Raw genomic sequence first — 12,546 nt, 5'->3', positions numbered from 1 at the left:
CAAAAATACGCCTTGCTGACGACGGGCAGGTGAGTATAGTCGCGTCTCAGTACAAAACATCAACAAGACTTTTTAAAGGACTTCGTGTTCTTGATCTTGATGAAATGCGCTATCGTTCTACAAGCTGCATGCGGAAACGCCAAATGTATCCGTTTAAATTTCTGCACTTGTATTTATCCGGCTTGATGTGGGGGAGATATAAATGTGTTGCCTCGTTGTGTTCTTTAAAAACATTTATCGATGCCCAGTGATGGGTAACTATGCGTTGCCACAACAAACCATCATGGTAACGGGAACGCGTCGGCTTCGGTAAGATGCGCTCTCGTTCCACTGATTGCGCGTCAGAGTAGTTCTACTCTAATCACGCAGATGTGCATTCTTTCATAACATTCTCCATGACAATGAGAAATGACATCACATGTTACCACAACAATCTTTGGCATTTTAAAAAATACTTCTATTCTACTATTTCTCCATACCAACAAGCGATGACATGGTGCGTAACCAAAACAAATCTTGGTGATGGGCAGGCCACAGCACCAGCCCCACACCAGAGTGGAATCAAGTTGAGGAATGAAGTGAAATTCGTTTCGGCCATTAAAAAAAACCAACCATTCCTCCACACCAATAAGCGACGACATCGTGCGTAACTGAAATTGGTCTTGGTGACGGCCAGGCCTTGCCCAGCGGCGCTCGAACCCCATCGGAATGGAATTGATTTCAGGAAGTTCGTTGGCTTGTCAAGGGCAGGCCTACGAACAGCCTCAGTTGAAAACCACAATTTTTTTTTTAAAAGGCAAACTCATGGTGCATTGGTATCAGGAAGACTGGGGGAAATGGCTAATTCCAGGCAGGGCGCAGAAATATGAAATGTTGGTTGGCCGTCTCCAACACTGTCGCGCAAGGAAATTCTTTGCCAAAAGGTTGAGATCGTGGGCAACAGACCAATTCTTCAACTCAATGTGCCACTGTATGGGCCTATTCTTGCACAATATTGTTGCATTTCTCCATACCAAAGAGTCGTGATCTCGTGAGTTACCAAAAATACGCCTTGCCGACGACGGGCAGGTGAGTATAGTCGCGCCTCAGTACAAAACATCAACATGACTTTTTAAAGGACTTCGTGTTCTTGATCTTGATGAAATGCGCTATCGTTCTACAAGCTGCATGTGGAAACGCCAAATGTATCCGTTTAAATTTCTGAACTTGTATTTATCCGGCTTGATGTGGGGGAGATATAAATTTGTTTCCTCGATGTGTTGTTTAAAAACATTTATCGATGCCCAATGATGGGTAACTATGCATGTTGCCACAACAAACAATCATGGTAACGGGAACGCGTCGGCTTCGGTAAGATGCGCTCTCGTTCCACTGATTGCGCGTCAGAGTAGTTCTACTGCAATCACGCAGATGTGCATTTTTTCATAACATTCTCCATGGCAATGATACATTACATCACATGTTACCACAACCATCTTTGGCATTTTAAAAATACCTCTATTCTACTGTTTCTCCATACCAACAAGCGATGACATGGTGCGTAACCAAAACAAATCTTGGTGATGGGCAGGCCACAGCACCAGCCCCACACCAGAGTGGAATCAAGTTGAGGAATGAAGTGAAATTCGTTTCGGCCATTAAAAAAAAATCAACCATTCCTCCACACCAATAAGCGACGACGTCGTGCGTATCTGAAATTGGTCTTGGTGACGGCCAGGCCTTGCCCAGCGGCGCTCGAACCCCATCGGAATGGAATTGATTTCAGGAAGTTCGTTGGCTTGTCAAGGGCAGGCCTACGAACAGCCTCAGTTGAAAACCACAATTTATTTTTTTAAAAGGCAAACTCACGGTGCATTGGTATCAGGAAGACTGGGGGAAATGGCTCATTCCAGGCAGGGCGCAGAAATATGAAATGTTGGTTGGCCGTCTCCAACACTGTCGCGCAAGGAAATGCTTTGCCAAAAGGTTGAGATCGTGGGCAACAGACCAATTCTTCAACTCAATGTGCCACTGTATGGGCCTATTCTTGCACAATATTGTTGCATTTCTCCATACCAAAGAGTCGTGATCTCGTGAGTTACCAAAAATACGCCTTGCCGACGACGGGCAGGTGAGTATAGTCGCGTCTCAGTACAAAACACCAACAAGACTTTTTATTGGTCTATTATTGCACAATAGTCGTCATCTCGTGCGTTTCTAAAAATAAGCCTTGACGACGGGTACGTGAGTATAGTCGCGCCTCGGTACAGGCTGCATGTGGAAACGCACAATATATCCGTTTAAGTTTCTGAATTTATCCGGCTTGATGTGGAGATTTTTTAAATTTTTTGCCTCGATTTGTTGTTTGGTAACGGGAACGCGTCGGTTCCGGTGTGCGAAAGATGCGCTCTCGTTCCACTGATTGCAGTAGAACTACCGAATATTTGACGCTAAATCACGCAGATGCACATTCTTTCAAAACATTATCCAAAGAAATGAGAATTGACATCACACATTACCACAACAAACTTTGGTATTTAAAATATATATATATATATATATATATATATATATATATATAGGCCTATTAAATTCTACTATTTCTCCATACAAACAAACGATGACATGGTGCGTAACCAAAACAAATAATGGTTAAGCGTTGCCTAGCGGCACCGGACCCAGACGATAGTGGAATCAAGTTGAGGAATGCAGTGAAATTCGTTGTGGCTTGGCAGGGGCAGATTAATAGACTGGTGTTAAAGTCCTGCAAATGTATTACAGGCTCCTTCTGCCTTTCAGGATACCGTCAGGATTCTTGTGGGGGTCACGCTGCCTCAGCGTGATCGGTCGGTGGCTGGTGGAACATCACCCACGGCTGCTCCTGCTTAGCAACAGTGAGGTCCCGCCTGTTCCCCCTCACTGTGCAACCCTCTATGACAGGGGTGGGGAACCTTTTTCATTCGAGGGGCCACTTTAAATTCATCTGAGGGCCGCACTATGGACACCAACCAGGATTTCACCATGCAGTTTAGGCCTTTATTGAAGGCAGCCACCTTTAAAACAGAGCTCTCCTTCTCTAACCTGACTCTCGCGCAGATGGATTGTCATCCCTGTGCGAGCTCACGAAGTGTAACGAAGATGCACGAAGCACTAGGGGTCTCGCGAGAGCCAGGCTACTCCTTCTCTATGTCTCCTGAATATAACTTAATTGTATTGCAAATGTATTTTCTAAGATTCCATTACAAAATATGTCATATCTCATGTGAAGCTGCATAACATTAAAATTACATCGGGGGCCACATGAAACAGCCTCAAGGGCCGTAAAGGGCCCTCAAGTCATAGGTTCCCCACCCCTGCTCTATGACTATGTCCACACAGTCGTGTGTGTCAGGTTCTTGTCGTACAGTACCTTTGATAGCCAGACACACTGATAGCCATAGGTGTGCACAGATAGGGAGAAGGTGGTGCTAAAGCATTTGCCCATTTGCCCATACGGAACAAAGAAATGCCCCTTTTGAAAGTTCTTTTTAATATACAGTATATACTGTATACATACATTTTTTGTCACAATGTACTCTGGTCCAATTTTTTTTTAAATGCTTCATGATCAAAAGAATGTTACAATAATGTTCAATTATAATGTAGCCTCTATACTATGTCCTAATAAGGCAGCCGGAAATTATACATGTCTTTAACATCCCCCCTTCAGCACCTGCCCCCCAAAATGTCTGTGCACGCCACTGCTGGTAGCGCTGCCATTAACATACTCTTTTCGAGTAGAAAATAAACTGAGCATTTATTGCTTAAATGTCAATGGCAGCTTGTATTGATGAGTCACAGGACAGATTCTAGACTATATTGACTCTTTAGAGATGAACAGAAAACGTTTTTGGAGGAATTTGTTGGTGGTGAGTTGCAATAAATGCACCATTTATTTTCTGACTCGAGAAGAGCATGTTAACGGCAGTGCTACCAGATGGTACACAGACACCGTCGGTGAGAACCAGGCTAAATAGACCTACTAGAAGATAATCATATTCCTTCCACTGGATAACGTTTTAATATTCGACATGACGCTACAGTCAACGTCACTTCAAACGGAATAACTTATTTAATGCATTAAAAGATTAAATGAGATGCAAGATGTACAACTGCTTAAACAACAATTAGTCCATATTTTCATCTCCACGTGTGTTATGTGCGCGTGCGTGTGATGTGTCCTGCCAGCTCTCTGCACCCAGTTGAACAGGAGAGCGCATAGGCTTGGTGTGTGTGTGTGTGTGAGTGAGAGAGAGAGAGAGAGAGAAAGAGAGAGAGAGAGAGAGAGAGAGAGCGCGTGCAGTGCAGTGCAGTGCAGTGCAATGTAGAGAGAATATTTCCGCAAGCACTGCAATGTTTTCCCAAGCCCGTCCTGCACTCAGACATATTACATAGGCCAAGGTGTTGGGTTCATGTGTGCATGCTATGCGCTGATTTGGTCAAATGTAAACAGGCATGAATCGGAATTGGGTTATTGGCAGAATAGATGTAAATGGGTCGGTCAAAAATCAGATCTGAGCATAAAATCGGAATTGGCATATCCGATCTGCAGTGTAAACATAGCCCAAGTGTAAAGAAATCCGGCACACTGCTACCAACAAACTTTAATACAACATTTCGGTCATCCCACCTTCTTCAGGGTCAGATGACCGAAACGTTGTCTTAAAGGTTGCTGGTGGAATGGACTGTGTGGGATTTCTTTACACTTCAAAGACAGCCCCACTGAGGTAGCATCCTACGCAATCTTTCCAACTACAGAGGTGTGCAAAAGCATAATTTCAAACTGGGTTATTTGTCTCCAGTGTGTCTCGTCTCTTTGTCTCTGGCGTCAGCACCACACGCCACGTAGTTGTCTCCGGCGTCTCTTGTCTCTTTGTCTCTGGCGTCAGCACCACACGCCACGTAGTTGTCTCCGGCGTCTCTTGTCTCTTTGTCTCTGGCGTCAGTGCTAGTTGAGGGCCTCCTCGTTGCTGCAGGGCAGCTGATGGTCTCGTGTCCCCATCATAACTGCTGTGCAGCGTCGGGTTCTGTGTCTCTGTCAGTGCTGAACGTCAGGTAGTTGAGGGCCTCCTCGCTGTTGCTCCAGGGCAGCTGATGGCCTGTAATCTCCCGATCAGACTGCTGCACAGACTCTTTTGGTCTCCAGTAGTCTGTAGTCTCCCCATCAGACTGTTGAGCAGCATCGGTCTCTTTGTCTCCAGCGTCAGCGCTGAACATCAGGTAGTTGAGGGTCTCATTGCTGCTGCAGGACAGCTGATGGTCTGTAGCAGTCTCCCCATCAGACTGCTGTGCAGCGTCTGGCTCTTTCTCTCCAGCGTCTCTTGTCTCTTTGTCTCCGCCGTCAGCGCTGAACATCAAGTAGTTGAGTCCCTCTTCGCTCAGCACGTGTGTGAGGCCGACATCCGGGCTCTCGTCCTGGTCCACAGCACAACTCATCTCATCCTCATCTGGTACAGACATGAACAACACACAGAGGACTATCACATAGGATCCACACACCACACCTCTCCTCCTCATCTAACTATTACATAGGATCAGTGCCGGATAAAGAAGGCCTGGGGTCCCTAGGCTACAGGTTGCTGTAGGACCCCACCGAAGGCAGATTTCATTACAAATAGACAGTGTCACAATTCCAACATAAGCAGAGTATTAAAAAGTATTTTCATTTAAAACTCTACCGGATATAGCAGACAAGTTATCAGTACAGCATCATTACATTTCTGCAATTATATATTCCACAGAATCTAGATCCTCACCGCCCTGGAAGGCCAGGTTCACTTCTCCTCTGGACCCCTGGAGCTCCTCTCTCAGCTTCCTCTCCACCTCCACCTCAGTCTCCCTTAGGCGGACCAACTGGCTCTCCAGGCGCCTGAAGCTCGGCCTCTCCTTGGGTGCCCTCAACCAGCACGCTAACATCACCTCGTATCTACCAGCGGTAAAAAGATAAACGAAATAGAGCATGTAGACATTTTTAAAATAAAATAAAACACAACATGGCTCTTTTAGAGAGCCAACATCACTTTGTATCTACTGGCGGCAAAAAGAGATGCTAAATACAGTATAGAGTTTTTAAAATAAAATGTAAGATAACATGGCTGTTTTAGAGAATCATCAAAATATGACACACAGTGTAATGATATAAACCAGTGATTGGTCACCCTGAATGGTGTAATTCCCTATGAGCTAGATAGGTGGCGCCCATGCATGGCATAAAAGCCTAGTGTTAGAACATACAGTGTTCAGAGCAGTACAATGTAGTAGTAACACAGTTGTGTACGCCTGTAATATGAAGTGCAACCAGATAACTATATAAAGACCATTCTCTTCAAGTACCGGTGTGTTTATTGAAGAACCCACAACTCAAACGAAACACACAGTATACAGCATTGTGCCATATATACTTAGTTCTAATAACATACAGTACATACAGTACATGTTTATCACATATGGCACTGTGCATTCTGTGCACTTGAGTTGTCAGGGTCAGTATCATAATCGTAATGTGTTGTTATTTAGTTAGTTAAAACTCTATTGTCCTCATGGGGCCTGCATCACAACTGATGGAACCAGACATGAAAGACAGAAAGACATATCAAACAACAACAACAACTAAAAAGACAGTGTAGTTATTTGATTACATATGTGGACACAGATCACACAAAATAAAGCCATAGGCATGAGGAGACCAAACTCACAGGCTCCCGGGGCAGTCTGGTGGTGGTGGCAGCCTCCCCCCTGAGTTGATGTGGTGCACGACCTCCATGTTGGTAAGGGCAGGGTAGGGCTGCCTCCCCAGGGAGAACACCTCCCACAACAACACCCCGAACGACCTGTAGGGGACAACAAGGAGAGGCATTACAATACATTACATTGCTCTTACACACAAGCATTACATTACATTATATTACATTATTATTAAAATTTAGGCATTACATTACATTACATTACATTGCATTATACTAACATAACAGTAGATTACATTAAACGTGGGCACTACATTACTTTACATTTCATTACACCTACACTTATAGGCATCAATACATTACATTGCTTTACATTACATTACATTAATGATTACATTACATTACATTACACTACATTGCATTATATTATGCTTACACTTTGGCATTACATTACACATTAACGCTAAACCAAAGAGCCAGGCTTGTTGCCATGACAGTCAAAGTGCAGCCACAACCCTAGAAATGGCCACTACATCACAGGCCTCCTGTTGTCATGGAGCTCTTAGAGGAGCCTGGTCTACATCTTATATCCGGGTTGGAAAAAACAAATGTATTTCAACATGAACATTTGGGGGTGGAGTAGCATGAGAAAGCAGGTGGGAATATTGTTTTACTCAAAGTTAGCGGGCATGACTGAGTGAATTTGGAGTTATAATATTATTGTAAACGTACAGTATGATGAAGAAAAACGTCAGCAACTTGCAGCAGCCCAATGCACATAACTAACTAACCCTGTTGAATACACCACTTGTACAATACACCAGTTGAACAATTTGGAGTAGGGATTAGCCTAGATTCAGTGTGTATACTCGTAAAATAACGAAATGCATGACAAAAAAAGGAATTTCCCAGCCCATACTCACCACACGTCTGAGTGCTTGTTGAATACACCATCTGTCAGGCTCTCAGGCGACATCCATCGGACAGGAAGCAACCCCTCTCCCCTCTTCCTGTAGTAGTCGTTCTTGTAGACGTCCCGGGACAGACCGAAGTCCCCGATCTTAACCACACGCCCAGGAGCCGTGTAGTCTTTCACAGACACCAGGCAGTTCCTGGCCGCCAGATCCCTAACAGTATAGAAGAGTACAGTGGAGTAGTATACAGTAGATAAAGCAGAGTAGAGTTGAGTAGAATAGAGTGCAGTCGAGTTGATTAAGAAAAAAAATCAGAAATCTTGCCACACACTCTACAGTGCATTTCCCAGTGTTCCCTGTTTGTAGCTGTAGATGCAGTTGTAGATGCTGAAGGCATAGTTCCTATAATCACATTCTATCACATTCAATTCACATTCAAATTACAATAGAGGAGCAGAATTTGCTTTTTCACATGCATAACTTAAAAACCTTGGTTGATGCAATGGTCAATCACAGTTACTACTATGCCAACAGTAGACATTGTTATGGTAGGCCGAATATCATACCTGTGTACAAAGTGCATTTTCTCCAAGTAGGCACAGCCTTTGGCCACGTCTAAACAGATGTCCAACAGGTCCCCAAGGTTGAGCAGAGGCCCATGGTCCTGGCATTCATGACACAGACACAGACACAGACACAGACACAAAGAATGCATCATTTATTCCGCCCAATTTCAACGTGCAGTTGGTAATGCAACCTTTGACCTGTCAGTGCCTGACGACGGCTTAGGTGTGCACAGATAGGGACAAGGTGGTGCTAAAGCACCTGACCTTTTTGCAAGCTCCTTTTTTAGATTTTTTTGGTCACAATGTGCTGTGGTTCATGCTGACATACTCATCTACAAATGCTTGATGATCAAATGCACATCACAATAATGCCCACAAAATAATATATTGCCTCCATAGCCTAGTAAGGCAGCTTAAAGTTCCACATGCCCGCCACCCCCCGCCCCCCGCGAGCACCTGCCTCCCGAATGTCTGTGTAAGCCACTGGATGGTGCAACCTTTTTTTGTTCAGCCACTTTCCGAGACCCTGGCCATTCTAATTGGGGCATGAATTTGTCTACATAATACTGTTTGAAATGTGTTAACCCAGTAAACCACGGCCCCTGTTATGAATTAAATGTTACACTGACCAAGTCGTAATGTATTACTAAAGACCCTGGGTACTGTCATAGTGGTCTATTACTATGGTATTAAAGGTTTTTCACTGACCAAGTCGTAATGTATTACTAAAGACCCTGGGTACTGTCATAGTGGTCTATTACTATGGTTTTTCAGTGGCTATTACAGTGTTCCACTAGTGGAATGGCGTGCATTAAGGGGCTTCCATACTCACAGGTGAGGGGCGGGCCTCCATCAGGTAAGAGCGTAGATCTCCTCCCTCCATCAGCTCCAGGATCAGGTACTGGGGCTCGTTTAGCAGACACACCCCCACCAGACGCAGGATATTGGGGTGTGCAAACTGACTACAGAAACACAACGCATATACATACCTTTTGAATTTAATGTAAATTTAGCGTTTCATCTCATTTTTAACTTGAATTTTTAGATTTAATCAGGATTTTTGCGGGGGTGAAACATTGAGATTTGGGGGGGTAGTTGGAATGCAGCTTATCAATTAATCATAAGTCAGTTGTTCACTGTTGACAAAATCAGATCAGAAAGTTCCTCCTAGTACTGTACCTCATCAGGTGTGCCTCCTTAAGAAAATCACTTTTTTCATCGTCGGTGGCTCCTTTCTTCAACGTCTGTCATGAAAAGGAAGCATTGCAGTCATGGTTAACAGAATTGGGTCAAATCATTGAATCAATGGGCCACATGCACTACTAGGCTACACCAGCCTGGCAGACCAGACTACAGCATGAAGAGCACAGTCTGGCACCGCATCATTACCAAAGTCATTACCGTTCAAACCGGTGTAGCTGAATTAGCCTGGCTCTCGCCAGACCAGAATGATTTCTCCAGTTTGTTCATTCCAAACAGAAATAACATTTTAGCGTTCTCGGTTTTGCCTTATGGTCCAAATGTGTCCCATTTTAGAAATATTGCTATATTCATTTCACACAGGTGGAGGCGGGCGCTGCTCTGTGGCGACTGCAGTGAGTGAGGGAGGTGAGGTCCCACCACCTTGATGGTGACATTGAAGGTGAGGCGGGCGCTGCTCTGTGGCGACTGCAGTGAGTAGGGGTGTGCAAAATAATCGTCGAATCGATGCATCGCAATACTTACTTTCACGATACAATGCATCGATTCATGACAAGGTATCGTGATACTTATTTTCTCAATATACTGCATGGATTCATGACAATTGATTATTTGATAACAATAAAATTCTATTTCCCACGGGTTATTTTGTTCAGTAGAGAGTAGGTAATATTTCTGTTGTGATGTAAGCTCTCTCCCAGATGATAAAATGCTTAAATAGAATGAACTGACTTATGAAAGCTACACAGCAACTGACAAATAAGCTGTATTTTACACATTTACTGAAGTAAATATCGCAATGCAACACAGTAGTACATGAATCGCAATGCATCGTGATAGAATCGCATCGTGGCATGTGTATCGTGATGCGCATCGAATCGTGAACCCTTTGCCAATACCCACCCCTAGCAGTGAGTGAGGCGTGTTGACATGACCTGTGCGTCTTTGTTGTTTTTAAACTCTATGTTTGTGTGAATCGTGTTTTAACTCGTCTAACCATCAACAACAGTCCTCGTCTACTATGGCTTCGCTTACATGGATTATTGTGCTTGCTGTGATGACTTTGAGTGTACTTCTTAATGTTTTGCTTATCTATTTATTCATTTGCTGCTTGCACATCCTCCCATGCTTTGTCCTCACTATGGGGTTAACTGGGACTGACCACTGTTGATGGATGATGTCTGTTTTTGTCCAATGTCTTGTCTGTGTAATGGGGGAATGTGTTGCTTGGGGTAAATGTGCTTGGTAATCTGACTGTATTGTGTTTGTTTTCATGTCTTACGCACCTCTCACTAGAAGAAATTTCCCCCATGGGGGACAATAAAGCTACTACTACTACTACTACTATTCAGCCTAATACTGAGGCTTTGAAGGCTTTTTTCTTAGTTTCAATGTTGGCATTGTTACTGCACGTTTGTAGGGCAGTATAGTTAAGTGTATATAATTGTATAAAAAGTGACAGAATGTTGACAAGACCTTGACTGCGACCCTTGTGTCCGACTTGAGCTCCTCATACGCCATCCCTGAGGCGATGCCTTCGTAGACCTCCCCAAACGCACCACTACCCAGCAGCCTTTGCAGTCTCAACTGCTCTCTGGGAAACACGGGAAGTGTGTCTATCTCGGACGGAACGGGCAGTGCTCTGTGAGGGGAAACCAGAGGTGATGGGTCCTTGCCATAGGAACTAAAGCTGTACCTGACAGCGTAAGAGCTGTTTGCCATAGCAACTGTACCGCACATATCTGACAGTTTAACAGGTGATTACTGTAGCAACTATGAGGTACTCTTCCTGAAAGTGAAACTGGTGATTGCCAAAGCAACTACACTGTACATACCTGATAGCATAACAGGCAGTTGCCATGCCAACCAGTCCTCTAATTTGCTCCAGCTCCTTGTCTTGACCTTGAGGTGCCGGGGTTTCCGAGAGAGGGGTGGGTAAGTCAGACTCTTTTCCAGTTCTTCGCCTAAACCAAACTAATCACATAAACATAAAGACAAACATGCTAACATCGGGGACGCCTGCTCTCATCGCCATTTCATATTCAGATGCAATGTCCACAGGCATATAGAGTACAGTAAGTGTTCCATATCAGTGAACCAGTTGATGTCCACAGGACCGTATGAACTAATGATCATTGAATGAGTAACCTATCTCTCTACCCAGACCTGTGTAGGCATATAGGTGGGGAGTGTGTAGGCCAACTGGAGTGATTTTCAGAAGGCATGACTTCATCTACCATTTCTCTGCCTTTGCCACCAACAAATTCTTTCAAAGCAGATCTCTGATCTTAATATACAGTATAATAAATATCATATTTAATCTTAATACCTCACCTTACCATTGATATACCATGCCATTTATCATGCATTAATTAATACCATTAAACTTAATACCATTTTTCACCATAATAAATATGTGGTAGTCTACCATACAGATCATGTGACTTATCGATGCGAGCAGGCATTGTTATGAAACAACAATCGATTAGATCAGGGGTGCATTTCTCAAAACCATAGTTGTTAACTACATTAGCTACAAAGTACTTTGTTGGTTGCAATGCAATTTCCCATTGGCAACTACCCAAGTTGCTAGCTGGTTAGCAAGTACGCTTTCAAGAAACACAGCCCAGTTCCAGATCGGGGAGAAGTTCCCAAAAGACCAGACCAGTGTGTGTAGCTCATGGAGGAAGTTTGTCCGATTAGTATGCATTCTTACTTCGCATCATTATTTGCTAAAATGGTTTCAACTCGCTACTCACTGAAAACAGCAGTAATGATCAGAGCCAGCAGGGCGCCTGTCAACACGCCGAATACAATTACGATGGCATCTGATTCTGTAGAAGGACCTAGAAGCAAAGAAAGACAGCGGGAGGTAATACTCAACATGTAATACAAAAGGAGAAACATATAGCTTGTTGTATTGCTGTAATATTGTTGTAATAGTATTGCAAAAGTTCGAGCCAAGAGCAATATCATGTGCAGACAGTTTGGGGGGCAGCCAGGTGCTCGAGGGGGAGAGGGGAGGTTTGTGCTGGATATCTTACTTGGCAATAGAGACTATGTATTATATCAGAGAATAATTGTCACTCTTTTGATCGTGAGGCATTTGTACATGATCCTTTTAACATGGACCACAGTGCATTGTGACAAAAGAACTTCCAACAA

The 12,546-nt window shown here is 43.8% G+C and overlaps 1 protein-coding gene across 1 annotated transcript in view; it reads right to left on the bottom strand.

Annotated features, from left to right (window-relative positions):
* Window positions 1–3,547: 3,547 nt before the first annotated feature.
* The window catches only part of ros1 (c-ros oncogene 1, receptor tyrosine kinase), a 26,361-nt gene continuing 17,362 nt past the window's right edge, over window positions 3,548–12,546 (bottom strand). The window contains exons 19-28 of the mRNA XM_063223939.1: window positions 12,141–12,227; window positions 11,217–11,355; window positions 10,858–11,023; window positions 9,361–9,425; window positions 9,014–9,143; window positions 8,182–8,279; window positions 7,625–7,828; window positions 6,714–6,848; window positions 5,775–5,944; window positions 3,548–5,465 (exon numbers count right to left, since the gene is read on the bottom strand). Of these exons, the coding sequence (XP_063080009.1) occupies window positions 5,020–5,465; window positions 5,775–5,944; window positions 6,714–6,848; window positions 7,625–7,828; window positions 8,182–8,279; window positions 9,014–9,143; window positions 9,361–9,425; window positions 10,858–11,023; window positions 11,217–11,355; window positions 12,141–12,227 (1,640 nt within the window). The 3' untranslated portion in view covers window positions 3,548–5,019. The remainder of the gene's footprint in view (window positions 5,466–5,774; window positions 5,945–6,713; window positions 6,849–7,624; window positions 7,829–8,181; window positions 8,280–9,013; window positions 9,144–9,360; window positions 9,426–10,857; window positions 11,024–11,216; window positions 11,356–12,140; window positions 12,228–12,546) is intronic.

The sequence above is a fragment of the Engraulis encrasicolus genome, chromosome 19, assembly GCF_034702125.1.
Source record: "Engraulis encrasicolus isolate BLACKSEA-1 chromosome 19, IST_EnEncr_1.0, whole genome shotgun sequence".
Taxonomy (NCBI): Eukaryota; Metazoa; Chordata; class Actinopteri; order Clupeiformes; family Engraulidae; genus Engraulis; species Engraulis encrasicolus.
Note: the sequence above shows the minus strand (reverse complement) of the source record. Positions and strands in the feature narration are given on the sequence as shown.